Source organism: Salmo salar, chromosome 16, assembly GCF_965601325.2.
Source record: "Salmo salar chromosome 16, fSalSal1, whole genome shotgun sequence".
NCBI classification, from domain to species: domain Eukaryota; kingdom Metazoa; phylum Chordata; class Actinopteri; order Salmoniformes; family Salmonidae; genus Salmo; species Salmo salar.
Window position 1 is genome coordinate 66,654,099 of NC_138306.1, and position 23,416 is coordinate 66,677,514.

Sequence of the window (23,416 nt, forward strand, 5' to 3'; positions counted from 1 at the left end):
CCTTGCCTGTGAAGCCCTTTTTGTGCAAAGCAATGATGACGGCACGTGTTTCCTTGCAGGCAACCATGGTTGACAGTGGAAGAACAATGATTCCAAGCACCACCCTCCTTTGTAAGCTCCCAGTCTGTTATTCGAACTCAATCAGCATGAGAGAGTGATCTCCAGCCTTGTCCTCATCAACACTCACACCTGTGTTAACAAGAGAATCACTGACATGATGTCAGCTGGTTCTTTTGTGGCAGGGCTGAAATGCAGTGGAAATGTTTTTTTTGGATTCAGTTCATTTGCATGGCAAAGAGGGACTTTGCAATTAATTGCAATTCATCTGATCACTCTTCATAACATTCTGGAGTATATGAAAATTGGCATGATCCAAACTGAGGCAGCAGACTTTGTTAAAATTAATATTTGTGTCATTCTCAAAACTTTTGGCCACGACTGTACAGCAGTAGTTATATAGGATGAGCCTCAACTAGAATACAGTATATACTGTACATATTGGGTAAAAAAGTATTATTATTGTTATTAAAGTGACCAGTTGTTTAATGACTATGTAAAGTACATTGGGCAGCAGTCTCTAAGGTTCAGGGTAGAGTACCGGGTGGTAGCCGGCTAGTAACTGTGACTAAAGTTCAGGGCAGGGTACTGGGTGGAGGCCAGCTAGTGGTGACTGTTTAAAAGTCTGATGGCCTGGAGATAAGGTGAGTCTACTGCCCAATTTGCACTTCATCAGGTACCCCAAAAATTTGCGTTAATGTTTTTCAATCTGAAAAGCATGATTACACACATGCATTATGTTATGATGCATAGTATCACTAGGAATTCCGTGGTTGCCAAAGCACCGCAATGGCAGCTTTGGATGATTACTCCTGTACATTTACTAGTTATTCACTGTTTTAAGTGTTTTTTTATGTCAACAAGTGATCGATTTAGGAAGCTGATTAAGAGTACGTTACTTTGATCTAGACAATCTGAGAATATATCAGTCTGATTCAAATTCGCTCAACAATAACAACCTGCACCTAAGTGACTATAACATGCGTGGGAGTCTATGGGGTGGCCCATGGAAGAGCCTGAAAGTGCTGCAGCCTTATTTCAGTGACCAATGGGGCTTTGTCAGACCTAAGCCTCCCAATCCCCCTTCCCAACTCAAAGCACATGTAGAGCTGGCCTCATTCGGTGCGCAGCTCCACTCATCATTAACATGTTTATTTTCTCACACTTGGAGAAAATTGAGCATTAGGAGTGGTGTGACCCAGTGGGAGAAGAATAGCCTGGGTGTCAGCAGTCAGACCTGTTAGCTACACTCAAACCCAAACTATAAGGTGCCCAAACTTCAGTGGTGTAAAGTGCTTAAGTAAAAATACTTTAAAGGTACTACTTAAGTCGTTTTTGGGGGTATCTGTACTTTACTTGACTATTTTTAATCTTTGACAACTTTTACTTTTACTTCACTACACTCCTAAAGAAAATAATGTACTTTTTACTCCATGCATTTCCCTGACACCCAAAAGTACTCGTTACATTTTGACAGGAAAATGGTCCAATTCACACACTTATCAAGAGAACATCCCTGGTCATCCCTACTGCCTCTGATCTGGCAGATTCATTAGCACAATTTTTTCGGTAAATTAGTTTGAGTGTGCCCCTGGCTATCTGTCAATAAAAAATTGAAACCGTGCCGTCTGGTTTGCTTAATAAGGAATATGAAATAATTTGTACTTTTACTTTTGATACTTAAGTACATTTTAGAAATTCCATTTACTTTTGATACTTAAGTATATTTAAAACCAAATACTTTTAGACTTTTACTCAAATAGTATTTTACTGGGTGACTTTCACTTTTACTTGAGAGTCATTTTCTATTAAGGTACTGTATCTTTACTTTTACTCAAGTATGACAATCAAGTACTTTTCCACCAGTGCAAAACGTACCCCTGCCCTTATACCTGTGGGGTACAGATGGGAGTTTACAGTTTAGTTGGCCCACCATTTCCCAGTAGGTTGGGCAGCAGAGATATCCCTTAGATCACAAACCAACTCCTATCTCCTACCTCCTTGGCACTTGAAGAGTTCTGAGATGACTGGATCCGTGCCCACTTCTACCATCAGGAGACCCAGTGTGTGCACCCATAATCTGCTCACAGGAGAGAAACGTACTTTAGAGCCCTTCCATCTACACTGTACGAGGACAAATAACACACCCTAGCCTGACTATTCAAAACATGTCAGCTAGGTAGGCACTTAGGAGTACTCTACCTCACACACTGTTTAAATAAATGCTGGTCTTCAGTTTCTGTTGAAAGTATAGAGGCAAGGCTAAAGTGAAGGCTGACTTCAGTGTTTGATACAAACAAATCTTTTCCTGAGTAGGAATGAAGACTACAGTCCTAAAGCCCACTCAGTACTCTGCATGACAGTGAGCATAACTCACTACCCTCGCCTCCTTTAAAAAGTTCACAGCTAATAATCCCTCATCATAAAAACAAGATGAGAAATGGTACCAATTTGTCTTCCAAAAGGCCAACCTAACGCCCACAAGGGTTAAGTCCCTTCCAATAAACCCAGTTGTGATTCATTGGGCTGGAGAGAGAGAGAGTTAGAGCTGCCATGGAAAAAGCCATGACCAGACGGTAAGGTAAAGTTTATACAATGACCCAACCGACCAACTCTTCCCCACCCTCCACCCTGTTTTGCACACACACACTATGTCGACTACGCCAACATCTGTCCGCAATCACAGGTCTCTCAAAAGTAAATCAAATTCAGGATGACTATATGACTGAAAGTGTGTGTGTGTGTGCCTGTTTGTGCTTCTGCCTGTGTGTGTGTGTGTGTGTGTGTGTGTGTGTGTGTGTGTGTGTGTGTGTGTGTGTGTGTGTGTGTGTGTGTGTGTGTGTGTGTGTGTGTGTGTGTGTGTGTGTGTGTGTGTGTGTGTGTGTGTGTGTGTGTGTGATGTGTGTGTGTGTGTGTGTGTGTGTGCGTGTGCGCATGTGCATATGCGTGTGTTGGTCCAGGGTCCAGACCTGGACTGAGTTTGAAGAATGAGTCTCTCTCAGGTTTGATACTTTAAGGTGGAGATAGTGTGTCCTTCATTTTCATCATGTTTCATACATCTGTACAAGACTGTATAAGCTATTCGTTGAGAGGAACATTGCAAGGTCCACCACCGGGCTGAGTGCAGAGAGAGTGCAATACTTTATGATTTATAGCACCAGAATGACGACAGATATCCTCTAAGCATATACTCATAATATATTCAATATTATGTACAATGATACATTACTGTACCCATAAATATAACGATGAGAGCGCAGAGAGATGAAAGAACTTCACTGGGGAGAAGACTTGTATTTCCTTGTAGACTCTTTATTTTCTTCTTCCACAGATCAAGTGCTTGACTAGATATGGCTACTTGGATCTGAGTAAAGGGTAAGGGTCACTTCTGGATTTAACAATGGATTTAATCCCTTCCTTTCTCTGTGAACCAGACAACCCCGGACTTCCCCTCTCTGCTTCAAAGAGAGGTAAACACAAACAACTTGTAGCAAATGAAACGATGCCAAATCGCAACCTTCGGCAGCCATTTTGATTGGAGGTAAGCTCCTGTAACTGTTCCCAGACCTATGTGATAGTATCAGATTTAGCTAGGTTGTTGTTGTTTTTCCACTAGTGCTGCACCCTTATAAGTACAGCACAAATTGATGGCTGGACAGGGCGGCCATCCAACAGCTTGAGTTTTGAACTTCGAGCCAGTTCAGTCTTTTCACTGTTTTTGTAAAATGAAGGGTGAGAGCAGAGAAAGACATTATGCTCAATTCAAAACAGCGTCATCCACATCAACTCATCAGACTCCAACACTGTCAGAAGGCATCCGTATCAGGAAAACAGCAATGCTGTGAACATGAATAACCATGGTCAGTGATTTTCAGATATACATATAAATGGATTGTGTAGAATGGTCATAGCGCCAAATTCCTCTGCCTCTGTTCTTGTAAATTGCCGACCTATCCTACAAGGGTTCTGGTATTCACCTCTAGGGGCAGAATTCCTTGCTCTAATAAGAATGTAATATCAGTCAATAACTGCAGGGTGAGCAGAGGGGTCCAGGGGGGTAGCTATTACTTCAGGTTAGAGACCAGGCAGCGAAGGTACATTTTCCACCCACTTCATGCCTCAAATCTATTACACATGAGTATTGTATTGGATACCCTCCCTCAGCTCATTTGTTTACATTTCCCATTATGCAACCTAAACTGTCCCTGGTTATGAAACGAACAAACAAGTATATCTTAGTCCCTTCATGCCAACAAATACTTTGCGAAGGCAGATGAGATATAAATGGCATTTTCTTTTGTTTTTTCCTTAAAAGCACATCAGAAATGAGGGCGCTATATCATGGATGCAGGTACAGAAAGATGTCATAATTGAGAAGAATGCAAAATGACACAGCGCTCATTTGACTTTATGAAGCTGGTTATAGAACTAAATGCTACCCAGTAAAAGTTCAATGGGTAACATTTAAAACGGTTTTCAACAGATTTACTAGTGTATTAAAATCACCTCTGCGTGACTTGTTAAACACTATGGTAACAGTCTTTGATTTGCCATCTAGAACTGGGAACGAACCACAGTTCCACCCTGTCCCTGCCAAACAATATAAACTTCTCTGAATTGTATAACTCGAAATGTGTAATTCTCTAATTAGCTCATGTTAAGAGTGCAGTTTTGTTAATGTTGCATGTTTATTTCTTGACATGTCAGATAGATCATTTGTATCGTACTAGAGCTATTTTAACAGCATTTTATAAATCATATTTCGGATTGAAGTAGAATTTCAGATCTAAACTCCACCATGACAAGAATGGCACCGTGCTTCAAATGAATGTCAAAACAGAGAGGGTTTTTATAAACTCCATTTGTTCTCGCTACAAACAGTTGTTTCTTCATTTTAATTCATACAATTTACACTCCCTCTGCAATCTACATAATTACAGTGCTACCAAGACAACTTCACTAACTAAGGTCTGTGTGTCAGTTTCCTGTATGTTATCCGGAACAGATTTTCTTTATTTCAAGTCAAACTTTAATTTAACTGGATGTATTTTTTACCGTAAAAGTCATTTAATGGTGCCAGATGGTGGTATATCATAAATAGCTGCTTACTTGTTACTGGTTTGTTTATAAGCACCAACCACAGTGGCTCTATGGTAACGAAATAGGTTTTCCCATGTGTTAATTTGTTCTTCGCTATGGCAGAGACTTTCCCTCCAGTGGCTATGACGGTGATTTCAAATACTGGCTTGGATAGGACACTTTAATAGGCAGCTATGCCAAATTATTTATGGTGAGTGTTGTTAATAGGGGGAAAACAAACGCAAAAAAACTGGCACAAAATAACCAACTGTGTTTGTATCACTGTATTGTTCAACATACATTTGTCACAACTTTTATTCAATTAAGCTTTAGTACTACAGTAATGTTGACTGATTTCATGTGTTAAAAGTTTCCATTATAGTGTAAACTATCAGCTGACAATTGGGCAAATACTTTGTCAATATGTGGATCCACACATAAACAGTGGTTATGAAATCTGTAGGAACGCTATGTCATTGCCAGCAGCTGAATATATGAAGCCAAAATCCATTGTGATTGACTGATTAATCAACAAGACCAAGAACAGAGAGAACTTTTTTCAACCCCAATCCTCTATTCAGTGTTTACTGACAGGGTGTAGGAGTAAACGGTGACAGATTGAACAATAATGAAGATTGAACTCCTACTTTTTCAAAGAAGTTAACTTGCGACCATGGCCTGTTGTTGTATGGGGACCTACTTTGTGGAGTGTTGAGTAAGTTGATTTTACAGATTGCATATCACTCCTCTTTGTTTTTAGAATACGGAGGAGGCGGCGTGGTTTATCCAAGTCAAAGCTGTCAGCTATTCTGTGGTGTGCTTTAATGTCCTATCTGTGAGTGTTTGTTTTTACTGACACTGTTTCAATATGTGTGCTGCAGATAGTTCATGCTCCGTGGTCAATGTGGTCGGGTCAGAGGTTGTGTTTGTTTTTCCACTCCCTGTCAGACAGCAACACCTGGGCGACCCAACCAAACCAATCATAGTCTGGGGTGTCAACACCACTGCAGCCTGAGTACAGAACATATCAACGTGTTAGCAAACATTGGCCTCCCTGGCCCAGTCCACATGATTGGTAGTAACAAAGTCATGATACAGTGAGGCTCTATTTTATTCTATCCAATTCTATTAGTTTCTATTCTATGTGATTAGAATCCTGTCCATTGTTTCTCCTTGAAGTTGTTGAATCTTTACCAGTAAGTCCCTATTGGCAGTGTTAATCATTCACTTCAGTTTCCCTCAGAATTGAATTATCCAATATTATCATGTGCTGGAAATACTGTCCTACTACTAGGATCCATTGGACAAGCTAAGCCATCACAGAGAAAGAGGAGACGGAATAAAACAAAGCCTTTTACAGTAACTGTCCATAGTTTGCAAGTGTATTTAATGGATTGTGGTTTGGGGAGTTTCAAAAGCCCATGGACATAATAGCATATCTTTGTTGAAATCAACAAAAAACTCTTCGAGACAACCCTAGGCAACCATTAACACATTCATCATTGAACCAGAAGCAATAAGTCATCTTTATGGGAAGAGTGTCTGAAAAGTTCCCAGCATCATTGAACCATGCACAACCACATGGTAACAGAGTTATGGTAGAGCCCTGAATACCTGGCTATCTATTATATACTACTGCATGGGAGAAAGTGGCTTTGGAAATGTTTGGTTACCAAAGTTCATGCACTAACATAAAATTATCTGAAACTGTGTATATTAAAAATGTTTTAATCTAGCATTCAAGTATAAGGTTAGAGGCCCAGGACAATAGCCAGCATTTCATTTGAAATTGGTTATTGCACATAGCTCTGAGGGCGTTCTCCATGATATCAAAGGTTGCAAACGATTATGTACAGCTTGTCCTCATTGTATATATCCTAAACAACTCCACCTTTAAAGGGGCAATCTGCACTTTCGAAACCAATTTTTTAAATGTAAATTAATGATACTGTATTGATTCTTGAATAATGTAACTTATAACTAACTACCTATTGAGCTTAGTTCAACTGTCGTACTCCATCCGAACCAAAATATAAGCTTGTTTTACTCTTTTGTTTATAAACAATGTAATTAGAAACGATCACTGTATAACCTCAAAACATGGTTACAACTATAATTTTGATATCATGGATGCTCAGTCCTTGCACCCATAGCTCTGTGCCTCTGTCTATGAATTTCAGAGTGAATACATTTCTCCAGCCCCATCCGTCAGACGTTTACCAAAACAGTGGCGGGGTCAACCTCTTCATTATTGTTAGAAATGCAGATTGCCCCTTTAAAGGTATATCTCTCAATTCAATTCAATTCAAGGGGCTTTATTGGTAACTTTATGGGTAACATAACATATGTTACCCATCCCAATAAAGCCCCTTGAATTGAATTGAATCAAGTGAAGTAGATAATAAATAATAGAGAAATAAACAATAAAAATGAACAGTAGACATTACACTCACAGAAGTCTCTCTCGCTCTCTGTGCTATATTTCCTGAAAGCGCTTTGCACCAATAGCGAGCAGCCCCACTGTACCTGGTGTGCGAGCTTCAGTGAACCAGCGCTCTGGATTGGTTCGCGTAGCAGAAAACGCGGCCATTACGGTCGCCCAGCTGGAGGAATGTACAGTATGTTAATGCATTAGGAATGACAGCATAAAAAAAAATGAAAAAAGGAAGGAGTCAAATGTGTTCGGTTCACGCACGACATCTCTAGCTGCTGTGCAGTTTGAAAAGTTTGTCTAAACTTTTACATCAAAAAGCAATTTGGGATTTATCGGTCCGGTATACCAAGAGGAATAGTTTCTGCGCATATTTGGAGCTTCGACGTATGAGACGTTCTGTACATCGGCGGACTCCTTGTGGATATTTACATGATACAGAGCTTTATCTAGTCCCGTTTCTTCGAAAACTATCTGCAAGAATAAGAGGGAAACGTATTGGATAGTATTATTCTATAGACTTTCTTAGTGAGACATTATGTTGGGGAGTACGGCGCAGTACGCAGCTAAGAAACGGAAGAAGCCTGTTCAGAAAATGTAAGCAACTCTGAATATAATTTTCAAGTAAAAAGATACGGCTACTTTGTGTAAAGGAATGGTTACATTATCTTACAGGTCAACCAATGCTACTATTACAGGTTATAACGACACAAAACAATAAACTAAACGTTTCATTTTAAGGTTATTCTACTATTATGTGTATAGTAGACGTTGTGTAGCCTATCGTATGGCACTTATTTTCACTATAGGCTATGGGTTCTGAGCTTCACTAAATCAAGTTACGCAAATAAGACCGATGTCACTACCTTTTGTCATAATTTTATGGGTGAATGCATGACTGCATTTTTACGATACACACATTGATTGACGTGTTATGTATCAATCTATAATTGATCATTGTCTATGAATAATATGCATATTATGATACTGGTTCTGTGTATAAATTGTGCGTAATGTTGGTATAGCTATGGGTATCTGCAGTGATTCTGCAGATGCAACGATGCCCAACTGATTTAGCCTACTTTCTCGTTCCAAACCATTTTCATTAGATTTGTTATCTAAAAAAAAAGTTTAAAAAAAAAGTAAAATGGAAAAAAAATAAAATCTATACAATCTCTATTTAAGTTCTCAGTATTTTCCACAGCAGCCTGCTATAAATGCTTCCTGAAGTCTTTAGGGTTACCTTAAGATTACGTTTTGGTGTGTAGTTATGATCTGGCATGGAAATGGTAGTCTTGCATAGTCACAATCAGGTTGAAAATTGACTGCGCTCTCACGCAATGCTTACATGGAGGAGGGAGAGCAGGGAAAACTGGGTCGCAATGTTGTAATTTAATAGTCTTGCGGTTTTTTTCCAATCATGAGGAACAAACTTTTTTGCATTTCAAAACTTTTTCCTCTGCAAATTACCATATTTCCGTGTCACACAAAGTTATACAGTTGTATTCTCTGGCAAAAAAACATTACTTGAACAAATCTTTTTTTTAAATGTTTCAATATATTGCACTAATCAGAACATTTTGGTCCCAAGATTCCAGCAAAAAAATCTTATTTTCGTTCATCTGACTTTCATTTATCTGCATGTCCAGCCCTTATATTTGCATAAAGAGTTGCATTCATGAGATGTCAATAAAAAAAACAAGGTCCGTCTAAGCATAAACTTGATAAAAAATAAATGTATATGAATGCTGTAAGTACATCAGTTGTTTGCTCACTGGGAAATGAATATCCAACTTGTCAGTGACAACTGTGTTGAGTTTGACGTTTGTGTCAGCAACTCATTGAGCATATTACAGTGTTATTGACACATGTCCTGGGATTTCCAATGATCTTCTATATAGAAGAACCCCTTACCTTCTAATGACTCTTATGTAGCTTGTGAGCAACATAGATCAAAAAACATGTGCGTGATTGTGAGAGTCTTAGCGTTTCATAGAAAACATTTAATAGTTTGTATCTCAAACCATTCGGACTCTACAGACATTTTTGTATAAAAAACCCGCCCCGGGCCCCTTTGGGTTCCACCCTTGTCTCACAAATACTGCTCTAGCTCAGCCACCGATAATCAAACAGACTAATGGTTGGTATTTACGGATGCAGAAGAAATAGACGATTCCAATGGTACAAGAAGACTGTAGCTCAGACGTACAATGTTTTAAAGGAGTTAGAGGCCTGAAACGCACCAGCGATACGGTGGGACTCATTGAGTTAATAAGTATGAGTAATTACTTTATTATTACCTAGTTATAACCTTATGACCCTATTCAGCAAGTATTTTCCTCAATTTTGAAAAAGTATTTTCTTTCTCCAATCTCCAAACTATCTACCAGCTCTATATGTAAACATTATCTTTTCATTTCTCTCTCCCTCTATCAGATTTCCAGAAGGTTGGAACAATGGCACAGGGTAACCTGTGGGCCTTTAAAAAAAGAGAAGATTGGTGATATTACATTACCTACAGCAGGAGACAGTGTCTACAGTTCTAGTGTCCAATAGAGTGAGCTTTTTCTACCTCCACAATGATATCATTGTGTGGCTGCTGTGTGCAGACCAGGCTTAGTCTGCCTCTCAAATGGCACTCTATTCCGTATACAGCATAGTGCACTACTTTTGACCAGGGCTCATAGGGCTCTCTGGTAAAATGTAGTGCACTGTATATGGAATAGGATGCCATTTGGGATGTATCGCTAGTGTTTTAGTAGACATTCCTCTGAGTATGATACTCAGTCAGCCACTCTCACTAGGTCACCGCTGGGAAATATCCCTTTCAGAACAGAAAATGCATGACTCTTTGTGATTTCTCTGTGAATCAAATGAGAGGGATCCAAAAATTCAACAAACATTTCACTTTTTATCTAAGAGACTCACAGACAGACAGACAGACAGACAGACAGACAGACAGACAGGCAGGCAGGCAGGCAGGCAGGCAGGCAGGCAGGCAGGCAGGCAGGCAGGCAGGCAGACAGACAGACAGACAGACAGACAGACAGACAGACAGACAGACAGACAGACAGACAGACAGACAGACAGACAGACAGACAGACAGACAGACAGACAGACAGACAGACAGACCCTGGCTCTCCAGTCCACACCAGACCCTCGGCCACCCCTCCACGCCTGGCCTGCCACTTGTCAGTGATGTCACATGGCTACATTAACTGTAACGGACCTCACCAGAAGCTCATTACGGGAACACTTGAGCCAGAAGTGACTAGGCTATTTTTGGCAGCAAGTATGTCAATGGATTAATATGACTTTGATGGTGATGACCATGGAGGGGCATGCATTCACATCCCCACATTTTAAAGCTTTACTATAAGGGACCCCTATTCCCCATCCCCAGCTGTGGCTACCACCTTCACCATTACTTCACAGACAGTGTCCTGACTGTTTGGAAAGAATGTTAGACAGTATTTACCTTGTCTTTTTTTCTTCTTTACCAAACAGTTTGGAAATAATGCTAGACAGTTTTGATGTACTTGTTATTTTAGACATAGAACCTAATCTTATTCAGGGGTTGTTGCTACACTGACTCAGACAAAGTACCTTTGTTTGGGAGTCTGGGAAAGCAGTCTTGCATTAAGATGGTAAAACTCTGCCAAGATAGATAACACTACACATCCATTGTTTTAAGAATTGGACCTACAGTATGAGTCATGGTGAGAGAGCCAGCGAGGTGGGCAAGGTGAACGCTGCAGGTTGAGCCATCTGAGTTTAATCCCAGTCTTGTTTTGTTGTGGTGGACCAGAGACAGATAGAGTTCTACTGGAGGTTATCAGGGTGGGAATGACCTTACCAGAGCCGGGCTCAAATAGTATTTGTGCACTTTCAAATACTTTAGCTGCCCTTGGTTGAGCTTTCCTGGTGCAAAATAACCAATAGAATAGGCCCAAAAGGCAAAACCCTGCCCGTCTGGCACTCCGTGATGGCTATGTCAAATGTTGAACGTATTTGATGGAAAACAAATACTTTTTGAATCTAGGCCTGGGCCTCGCTATTTCCAAACGTGCGCAGGCCTCTCATGTCATGTGTCGGTTACAACACTCAAAATCAGATTACGTAGATCTGGTTCCTCTATCACTCCTCCTCTGTTCAGCCATCAGGTTGACCTTTGGAAGACTGTTATCTATTTTGGTTCAGATCTAGGCCATCTGGTTTGAACTGTTTATGGAAAGGTTGACCATTTTAATTATGTAAGCCAAAATGCTTCAAGAAGCTAGCACTTATCTTATTATGAATACATAAGTATATAAACATCACTGTGTGGTCCTTGCAGTGATTAAGAATACACTACTGTAACATTGAACTACGTGCACCCGTATCAAAACATGCTAATGTCACTTGGAATTTGTCATTAACTTGTGATATCACCTGTGCTACAACAATGAAGGTACCTCCATCTGTGTGAGGAATCCAAGATGGTGGACGGACAGAGATGGTCTGAATGAAGAGCCTATTGTCCCCAAGGCCAGTCACTGGTGTCGTCACTTTCCCTTGTTTTCTGGGAATGTGTAATTTGGTTCCAAACCTCTGGCTTGAGTTACTGTTGAAATCCCTTCGGGTAAGCCCTTGGTGGTGAAAATACAGTGTTGGGTTACAACAGACCTCCATTTGACAACAATGGCTTGGTTTCTCAAGACAAGGTTCTCCCAAACATTGAACCATGAAATTCTGAAGTGGGAGAGCTTGTTGGTTTTAAGGATTGGTAAGAGTAGACAATGACACACTATGTTAACAACATTATAAGGTTTAGGATTTGAAATGTCATCTATGTCTATGACAAATCATTTCTAATACATTTTTCAGTTTTTCTTATATGTCTATGAAAGTTCATTTCCAATAAATCTTTTCACATAGTTTTTCTTGGAATAGATGATTATGATGTACAGTATACTTGACACACAAAGCTAATATTGCCTTGCTTATCAAATGCCTAAAACAACTCTGACCAGCCTAATATAAGCTCTTGGACTTAAGGCCTTTTGTAGTTAGTTGAACATTGTAATGGATTAATTATGCTATTTGACAGTTTTTAAAGAGAGTTAAGTACGTTTCTAGGAATATGCCAGAGAGAGTGCAGCAGCTGTGACCCAAAGGTGCTCGGTGAGACTTACGCGAAGACAAATACCTGGAACACAGAGGCATGTATTTATGAGGAATCAGGATGACATCATACTGCCCCAATGACCTGGTTCTTTACTTGAGGTTGAGAATTCCCTATAGTTTACTACTTTTGATGCTATAGGCCCGGGGTGTCAAACAAATGTTCCTCGCGGGCCGCATTCGATCTTCACTGAGGTCCGGAGGGCCGCAGTTAAAATTGAGCTCGCCGTCAAAATTTGCAAAAAACATGTCCTCTACCTATCGCTTTCGGAATGTTCGATGATTATTGACTGTCAAGCTTTCGTTTCGATGACTGTTTTCTAGCTGGACAGAGTGAAGAGACTATACTGTATATACTGAGCAAAAATGTAAACGCAAAATATAAAGTGTTGGTCCCATGTTTCATGAGCTGAAATAAAAGATCCCAGAAATTGCCCATACGCACAAAAAGTTTTTTTCTCTCAAATTCTATGCACAAATTTGTTTATATCCCTGTTGGTGAGGATTTCTCCTTTGCCAAGATAATCCATCCACCTGACAAGTGTGGCATATCAAGAAGCTGATTAAACAGCATGATCATTACACAGGTGCACCTTGTGCTGGGGACAATAAAAGGCCACTTAAATGTGCAATTTTGTCGCACAACACAATGCCACAGATGTCTCAAGTTTTGAGGGAGCGTGCAATTGGCATGCTGACTACAGGATTGTCTACCTGAGCTGAATTTAATGTTAATTTCTCTACCATAAGTCGCCTCCAACGGTGATTTTTTTTTGGGGGGGTCAATATGTCCAACCGGCCTTACAACCGCAGACTACGTGTAACCACGCCAACCCCGGACCTCCACATCCCGCTTCTTCACCTGCGGGATCGTCCGAGACCAGACACCCGGAAAGCTGATGAAACTGAGGAGTATTTATGTCTGTAATAAAGCCCTTTTGTGGGAGAAAAAACTAATCCTGATTGGCTGCGCTCCTGCCCAGTCATGTGAAATCCATAGTTTAGGGCCTAATTCATTTATTTAAATTGACTGATTTCCTTAAATGAACTGAAACTCAGTAAAATCATCGAAGTTGTTGCATGTTGCGTTTATATTTTTGTTCAGTAAATATATTTATTTACTCAAACCGCCCGCTGGCCTTGAATTTGACACGTGCTATAGGGAATAGGGTGCCATTTTGTACATTTGGAAACTTGAGACATCTCTGTAAAAGACAATTGTTCTTGGAGGTTTTTGGGTCTGGATCACATTTCATTTCCTGAAGTGGCCCTATGTATGTTTTTCAACAGCCTTAGAGTCTTCTTTAGTGCCAGAATTCACTTCAACAGAAACCCAACAGTGGGCAGGGGAATACCCTAACCCGAATAGCACACGGCTAAAATCATAGAGTAGATCCAACTTCATTAAGGACTAAATTGTTCAGGGATTTTCACATAACAATAAAATGAAATCGGATTCCATGTAAGATATGCACTACTATTCCATTCTCTACCAAAATATTTCTTACAAGGTGGTTTCATCATCACCAGAGAAACCAGGCTGTTTAGCAGAGACTAGGGCTGCTTGTCACACTTTCTTCTCTTGTGTGTAATTCTCAGCACCAGTATATCTTAGAAGTCTCTTTTCATCAATAATAGAAAGACCATAAAATAACCCTGCATTAATTTCAAACCCCCATCATCGAACCGTAACTTATTTTTCTCTCTTTTTTCAGTCCTAAACCCCCTCCTACAGATGGCATCAAATCGAACCCGTCAAAGCGCCACAGGGATCGGCTGAACGGAGAGTTGGACAAGTTGACCGGGCTGTTGCCGTTCTCAGAGGATGTACGTGCGAGGCTGGACAAGCTGTCTGTGCTTCGGCTCAGTGTGGGATACCTCAAGGTCAAGAGCTTCTTCAGTGGTGAGTGGCACATACTCTGACTCATAGACGAACCAACACTTTAGCTGCCTCATAGGCCTCATTGTAGCTAACTCTTACGACAGAGGTGAAGACTGTTAGATTGAGATCTGTAGTTTTTGGTTTGAGGTTTCTTTTTCTCCCATCGTTTCGCCTCGCTTCTCAACTCTGGCTGCTAGTCTCTCTCTCTCTCTCTCTCTCTCTCTCTCTCTCTCTCTCTCTCTCTCTCTATTTCTCTCAGGAAACAGTTTATATCTGTGTTGCCGTGTTAATTGCACTTTGAGTCTCTGAGGCCGAGTGTTGAGTAGAGGACAGACAGAAATATGGTACCTCGGAGTGTCACATGGCCAGACGCTAGCTTCCTTTTCCTGTCGAGTGGCAACACATGTTCTGAATATCATCACACACACACCCCCGTCCCCCCACCGCCCGGGCCCCTCTTAACTTTCCGGCCCCTCTTAACTCCCAAAACAGTTAGAGGATGTTCTTGTGGTCGGAGATGTTAGCTAGCAGTGCACATACACGCACGCACACACGCACCCACGCACACACATACACACCAGAAGGATTGACTGTCCTTGCTAGTTTCTGCCACACATAACTTTTCCTCAAATAGTTCCTGCCCTGTCCAAAATAGCATCAATTAGAAGCAGACTACAGCCTCGTTGCAAGCCAGGCCATGACGAGAGCTAACAGACACTCCGACAATTTTTTTTTTTGTTGGTCTGGGCATCCACCGACAGACATAGCAGTTAGTTATAAACACTCTGCATCAACAACAAAGGCAAATCAGACAAATCAGACCTTTGCATATTGTATGTTTTGGACATAACTTCCTTGGCAACCAAAGGTGTTAATTGTTACGAATGGAGACATGCGTTTATTGCGTTACTAAGTAAACGTTGCCAGGGCGATGGCCATACACAGTGCGAGTAGTCAAGATCTGCAAGCCCCAAAGCGGTTAGGAGATCCCGTTTTGTTTCCATCCTCTTTTACACCACAACAACACACACAGCAGCAACAGCAGAGCCTCTCTCCCTCACCCTCTCTCTCTCTCTTTCTCCCCCTCACTCTCTATCCCCCTCTCTCTTTCTCTTATGGAGCAACAGAGAGGGTCAGAAGGACAGAGAAGGTCAGAAGAACAGAACAGAGAGGGTCAGAAGGACAGAGAGGGTGTGTGGAGGGAGTTGGAAATCAGGCGTTGAACTCTGACTCCACCCACACTCTACTTCCTGTGCAACCCCTCACCCTCCTTTCCTTCTTCTGTTCCCTCCCTTCCTCCTTCCTCATCGGCCTGTGTGAAGTTCAAGTTCACAAACTCCCCCCCCCCCCCCAAACAAACGCAACAGGATCCTAGTAGAGTGGTGTACTGTGCTGGCACGGCATGGTCCGAAAATGAATTGTCTTATACATTATATATTAGCATTTTTACATTATTAGTTGCTATTAAAGATACTAGAACTTTCGTTCAACTCTATTTAAAGTGGGCTTTGTATATTTTATACACACATTTTCTCAGTGATGGAATTTTGGTCAACCTCAAACATGCCGTGGTGGTCAACTCCCCTTGTCCGCTTTTAATTTCATGACCACAAAACGCTTTGGTTATTCCTGAGCTATGTAGATGTATGGAGAGTTCAGAATAGGTTGAAGTGGCTGGATGTTTGGCTCAGGAGAAAGAGACCTTTGTACTCTGAGATCCAAGCTGGACCTGCTCTTTTATATTTTTATTGAACCTTGATTTAACTAGGCAAGTCAGTTAAGAACAAATTGTTATTTATTTACCCCGGCCAAACCCGGACGACGCTGGGCTAATTGTGCGCCGCCCTATGGGACTCCCAGTCACGGCCGGATGTGATGCAGCCTGGATTGTCCCTGCTCTGTCTTGCCCCTCAATCATAGACCACTAAAGGCTGATGGGAAGGAGGCCGGCCTAGAGCCGTAAGGCGTCGCGGTTGATGAGAAAAGCCCTAGGGTTGTGTCCCACGACTCCCATGGCGCTCTACATAAGCAGCACATTGCTGCTTCCCCAATGATCGTCAACTTACTGGCCCACCAAACCCCAATTTGCTCTCTCTCCCTGTCTGCTGAAAGTACTGTATGAAAGTAATCTATCTGTTGTCTATCTGGGCCGCCCCCCCAGGTGATGGGGGTAGGAAACAACATCTCCACCCCGCTGATCCTCAACACTGGGGCCCCACAAGGGTGCGTACTCAGCCCTCTCCTGTACTCCCTGTTTACCCATGACTGCATGGCCATGCACGCCTCCAACTCAATCATCAAGTTTGCAGACGACACTACAGTGGTTGGCTTGATTACCAACAACGACGAGACGGCCTACAGGGAGGAGGTGAGGGCCCTCGGAGTCTGGTGTCAGGAAAATAACCTCACACTCAATGTCAACAAAACAAAGAAGATGATCGTGGACTTCAGGAAACAGCAGAGGGTGCACCCCGCTATCCACATCGACTGGACAGTAGTGGAGAAGGTGGAAAGTTTTAAGTTCCTCAGCATACACATCACGGACAAACTGAAATGGTCCACCCACACAGACAGCGTGGTGAAAAAGGCGCAACAGCACCTCTTTAACCTCAGGAGGCTGAAGAAATTTGGCTTGTCACCAAAAACACTCACAAACTTTTACAGATGCACAATCGAGAGCATCCTGTCGGGCTGTATCACCACCTGGTACGGCAGCTGCTCCGCCCATAACCGTAAGGCTCTCCAGAGGGTAGTGAGGTCTGCACAACGCATCACCGGGTGCAAACTACCTGGCCTCCAGGACACCTACACCACCCGATGTCACAGGAAGGCCAAAATGATCATCAAGGGCAACAACCACCCGAGCGACTGCCTGTTCACCCAGCTATCATCCAGAAGGCGAGGTCAGTACAGGTGCATCAAAGCTGGGACCGAGGACTGAAATACAGCTTCTATCTCAAGGCCATCAGACTGTTAAACAGCCATCACTAACATTGAGTGGCTGCTGCCAACATACAGACTAGATCTCTAGCCACTTTAATAATTAATAATTGGATGTAATAAATGTATCACTAGTCACTTAAACAATGCCCCTTTATATAATGTTTACATACCCTACATTACTCATCTCATATGTATATACTGTACTCTATACCATCAACTGCATCTTGCCTAAGCCGTTCGGCCATCGCTCATCCATATATTTATATGTACATATTCTTAATCATTCCTTTACACTTGTGTGTATAAGGTAGTTGTTGTGAAGTTGTTAGATTACTTGTTAGATATTACTGCACGGTCGGAACTAGAAGCACAAGCATTTCGCTACACTCGCATTAACATCTGCTAACCATGTGTAGGTGAGCAATATAATTTCATTTGATTTGATTTGGTCTCACCATGGTGGTTATCTTTAGTGTGTGATCCCAGTTCAGAGTAGAAGTGTCAACCAACCATTTCCACACTTGATATCGCTCAGATATCTTCTGATTGAGAATGAATCAGAATATGCATGACTTCACAAAACAGCTTGTAGTTGCAACATTATTCCCATATCAACAATATCCACACATGGGGAATAACAGTGAATGTTAATAGATTTGTGTGGCTGAGCTCACCATGCGTTCCCTACTGCAATATGAACAGTGGTCTTTCAAGGCCTTCTTCGTACCATGTGGTTCCTATCTCTGTGTTTGACTTGGCTGACACTGTGAAGTAAGGGAGTGTCAGTGAGTGTCAGTGATAGTGTGGGAATGGAGGTTTGACACTGTACGACTCTGAACTGGGGTCAGTAAAGTCGAAAGATCACCACCGTGAATCCATGTGACTTTATGGTGAGACAACAGACAGACTCTGTAGCAGTGGGGCCCATGCAGAGTGCAGAAACCCGGGGGAGATAAATACTGCGGGGGGGGGGGGGGGGGGGTGTGTGTGTGTGTGTGTGTGTGTGTGTGTGTGTGTGTGTGTGTGTGTGTGTGTGTGTGTGTGTGTGTGTGTGTGTGTGTGTGTGTGTGTGTGTGTGTGTGTGTGTCCGTGTCCGTGTCCGTGTGTGTACTGTCAGCAGACAGGGAGAAGGCATACTGGGATCTAGTGGGCCAGTAATGCTGATCATGTTGGATCACTGGATCTATGGTTCCTGACAGTGGTCTGCGTTGTTGACGAACAACACTTCATCCAGAAAATAAATCGGAGACGGTCATGATTGTCGACCATAAAACATACTGAACCACCGCTTTACCTTTATCCGTCACACACAACACACACATCCATCTTTCCACCTCCTCCCCGTGCGTTGTCTCCCTGCCTAGCTCTGGCCTTTGTCTCTGTGAAGCCTGTTTATCGTCTCTGGGATCTGAGGCTGCCTGCCTGCTGGGCGTGGAAAGGTGGAGGGGCACGTTTGGGGAGGGAAGCTCTGGAGCATTGCTGGCTGGCTGCACAACCACAACACGAGGGACTGCTGTCGGAGTCAGCTGTGTTTGCCTAGTGATGGATCAGACATATATATTATTGGTAGGCCTAACCCCTGTCACATTCCAGCTCTACATATTAGAGCAGTGTTTAAAAAAAAAAGATGAATAGGCCGTGTCCCATTATAACTGAAATATACCTGTCGTGTTCTTCATGTTCCTGTGGACCTGCAAGGTGAGCAGGTTTCTGTAGTTCTAGCATAGTACTACTAACATGTCAGATTCAACTCTTCATTATAAGTTGTATTTTAGTTGAATTTGTGTTGGCGCTGGGCTAGAACAAAAGCCTGCACACCTTGTGGGTTCCTAGGAAACAGGATTGAAGAGCACTCCTCCATTATGTAAAGTCCTATGAAATAAAGCTGGGCCATGCCTCCCAACTTTATCTCCGTTAGTGATGCCATTACCCCCCCCCCCCCCCCCAACAGAGAGAGGCTGTAAAACAGGCTAAACAAGCTACTGAGAGTCACCTTTGAACCCTCCATGCAAACCAATCTCACATTCTCCTGGGGTCATGGTAAGGTTGTACTGAGGTTGTGCTGAGGTTGTACTGAGGTTGTAATAAGGTTGTAATAAGGTTGGACTATGGCAACTATGATTCATTTCACTTCCCTTGTGACATACATTTGGTCGTATTTGTTATTATTCTGAACTGAAACCTTCATTGAATACAGTTACTGTTGTTTGTTACGAAGTGTTGACAGAGTGACATGGAGCAGCTTGGCACTCAGGGATGGTGTTGAGTGTTGTGGGTGTTACTGTTGGTGAGACAGATACAACACAGGGTTGGACTCAACGTTAGTGCATGTGTAGGTCAAACAAAAAGTAGAGGGACAGGGCTGCCATTTTGCTGAGAAACAAACGCTCCCGCTGAGACTAAACACACACTACACGCTAAATCCTAAAACCAAACAGAACAATATTGACCAATGTTGGGATAATGCAGCTTTTCCTAATCAGTGCAGAGAGAAATCATGGCACAGATTCAGTATTTACACAGTTGTGATGTCACAGGCCCAGGTTGGAGAAGTATGTGTTTACATGTTCATACACTCAAATGGCTGTAATGCGTGTCATCTCAACATTGACCTTGTATCCCTTTGTTGATGTTGAAGTCATCCAGTCATAAATAGCTGCCTGAAGGATGGATGCAATTTGTAAAGTGCATGATCACACACCAGATCGATTTGCATTGTTATTGCCATTCATCTAGTCGGTCTATGTGACGCCATTGTAACTGCAGTGAGTAAGCGGTGTTAGTGAATGGTATGGTGTCTGGACATGTTCAGCTGGGTAGTGTTAGACACATTGAGGGCTACGCGCCACACACACACACACACACACACACACACACACACACACACACACACACACACACACACACACACACACACACACACACACACACACACACACACACACACACACACACACACACACACACACACAAATACAACCACTGCTCCAGGACATAACATGATGAAATGGAGTGAGGAGAAGTTACAGAGACAGGGAGGAATGTTCCCTGTCACCATTAGCAGTGACCTCTAACCCCTTGACCTTCCAGAACAACCTCACAGGCTCTGGCAGGCTCAAGGTTTTGACATGTTGTTGTTGACTACCTAGACACCAGGGTTTCCCAAACTCGGTCCTGGGGCCTCCGCTTTGGGTGCACGTTTCGTTTTTTTTGCCCTAGCACTACACAGATGATTCAAATAACCAACTCATCATCAAGCTTTGAATATTTGAAATCAGCTGTGTAGTGCTAGGACAAAAAAAACTAAACGTGCACCCAAAGGGGAGGCCCCAGGACCGAGTTTGGAAAACCTAGACCAAGGACAGGTACAGTCATTACAAAGCTTTAGTTCAAATACCTGTTTGAGAGGGATAACAGTCACTGTTAGTCTAACTCTATGACAGAATGAGGCCCCAGCCTTAGGACTGACGGTGTGTACTGAGTTTTACCTTAGATGACTAGTGCTCTCTCTGTTTCTCCCTCCGACCGCTCTCTTTTCTTCCACTCACCCCCTCGACCCGCTCTTTACTGAGCAAAGTATGAAAGCAGACCAATACCTGAAGCATTATAATGGGATTTCTATAACCGATTCAGGCAACGGTAAGACACACCATCCTTTTTCAGATGGGTAAATATCCTAGGACATATGACAACGATGAAGCTGTTGTGTGAATCACACTAACGTAGTGGTTTATGAGCCACTCTGTAAAAGTTTAAATCTGATGTTGAAGAACTAGACTAGTCACATGAATTATTTCACTATGACACGTCGTTATAGTGTTGTAGGAATGTCCCCGTGGGCACCGCAATAAGAATAACAACAATGTGGATTATTTAACCACAGTGATATTACCAACCACCACCCATTTAACACAACGATGTCAAGACCGGCTTGTGATTTACAGCCCAGTACACACTGAGTAAACCAAAAAAGACATATCGCCATGAAAGCCAAACTTTAATGACATGCTCTTTTTCTTTCTTTTTCCTACTACAGGCGTTTTCTTCTCTCCGTTTTCCTCTCTCCGTTTTCTCGGGGCACGGTGGGACTTTAGCGGGTGCTTGGGCATGTTCCTACTTGAGCAGCTAGCCGCTTGCTGCTGTGTTTTGACTGGGGTTGTGCTGAAGAGGGTAAGCCAATAGTCATGGCCCTGTGCTAGCTGAGATGGCTAGGATGGAGTCCTGCATTGGGTGGGTTGGGTCGACCCGGGAAGATCCGGAAAAATCTAGCTTTGTACAGGAGTGTAGTTCAGTGGCTCTGAAATTTACTCCAGTGTTGCTTCATGCCCATCTTGATCATCTCGCTGGCTTGCTTAGATTGGGCACAGGGTGAACAGGCCATTTTTCAAAAATGTTAAGTTCCAACTTATTGAGCAGCACCCTCTCTGTAATGGCTATCAAACACAAGGCCAAACAGTTGGTACATGTACAATATCTGTGTCTGGTTAGCGTGAGCTCCTCTACCTTCCAGATGGTGTCAAGTTCCTGTGTTTTGAGTTATGATCAAGTTCTATTGCAGGCGAAGTGCCAAGACTGAGGAATCTGCCACATGCATACTAAGCCATATCACAAACCCAGCAGATTCCTCCAGGTATACCGACCGCTAGCTAGCTCTGAAATACTAGCCCTGTGCTGTATTTGACTAAAATGTCACTGGGGTCTCTACCCGTAGTTGGGATTGAGTTTGACAAGAGATTTCTATCTTAAAATTCCCCAAATAAAGAGTTATGCATTGTAAGGCATTGATTGCTACAATGTCTACATTTTTGAGTAAATGGTGGTCAGAGATGAGTAAGGGAAGGGTTACTGTTAGGGTTAAGGTGTGCATTGAACCAATAACAGCGGTTGAGAGGTTTGTAGAACCAATCACAGGATGACCACAGGGGTCATAATGTCAGACAGAGGTCAGCAGCAGTCGAGTAAAGCTGTCTCAATCAGGCCAGGTTAAAGGTCACCATGCAGGACAGGTTGAGACTGGCCCTAATGACCTACAGCTTTCAATCTCTTTCAATCAATGTTCCTCATAGAGCTCAAGCCCTTTGTGTGTGCGTGTGCGTGTGTGTTTGTGTGTGAGAGAGTGGAATTTCCTTTTTTTCCACATAAGAAATTACTGTAAGAACTTTACAAAGACCATATCTGCGTCCCAAAATAGCACCCTATTCCCCACCAGCATTGATCAAAAGTAGTGCACTATGTAGGGAATGGGGTGCTATTTTGGGACACCGCCCATTACGTTAGAATGAACGACTCCAGCCAAAACAAATATTGATGTTCTGCCTCTCGCTGAAACAAACTGCCTCTTTTTGTCCTACCAACAATGGAGAAGCCGTCGCACTTTCTCTCTATGGAAGAACACAATGGTTGGAAAACAAATAGGACCAGGAAAATCAATGCTTGGGGAAGACAATGTCAAAAGTTGCTATTGTAATTTGAAAAGTAAGTCAAGAAACATGTGGTTTTCGTAATAGTTCCCCATACTAGTTGAAAAGGAGTCGTCAGTTGAGAGTGAAAGTCGAAAGGGGTTCTCGTGGAGCGAGGGACTTGTAGGTCTACTCCTGTTTCTTTCTGTAGACCTACTCATGTTTCTTTCTGTAGACCTACTCCTATTTCTTTCTGTAGACCTACTCCTGTTTCTTTCTGTAGACCTACTCCTGTTTCTTTCTGTAGACCTACTCCTATTTCTTTCTGTAGACCTACTCCTGTTTCTTTCTGTAGACCTACTCCTGTTTCTTTCTGTAGACCTACTCCTGTTTCTTTCTGTAGACCTACTCCTGTTTCTTTCTGTAGACCTACTCCTGTTTCTTTCTGTAGACCTACTCCTG

The 23,416-nt window shown here is 42.4% G+C and overlaps 1 protein-coding gene across 1 annotated transcript in view; it reads left to right on the forward strand.

Annotated features, from left to right (window-relative positions):
- Positions 1-7,751: 7,751 nt before the first annotated feature.
- The window catches only part of ahr2d (aryl hydrocarbon receptor 2 delta), a 76,714-nt gene continuing 61,049 nt past the window's right edge, over positions 7,752-23,416 (forward strand). Inside the window, 2 exon segments of the mRNA NM_001123543.1 lie at positions 7,752-8,164; positions 14,446-14,633. Of these exon segments, the coding sequence (NP_001117015.1) occupies positions 8,106-8,164; positions 14,446-14,633 (247 nt within the window). The 5' untranslated portion in view covers positions 7,752-8,105.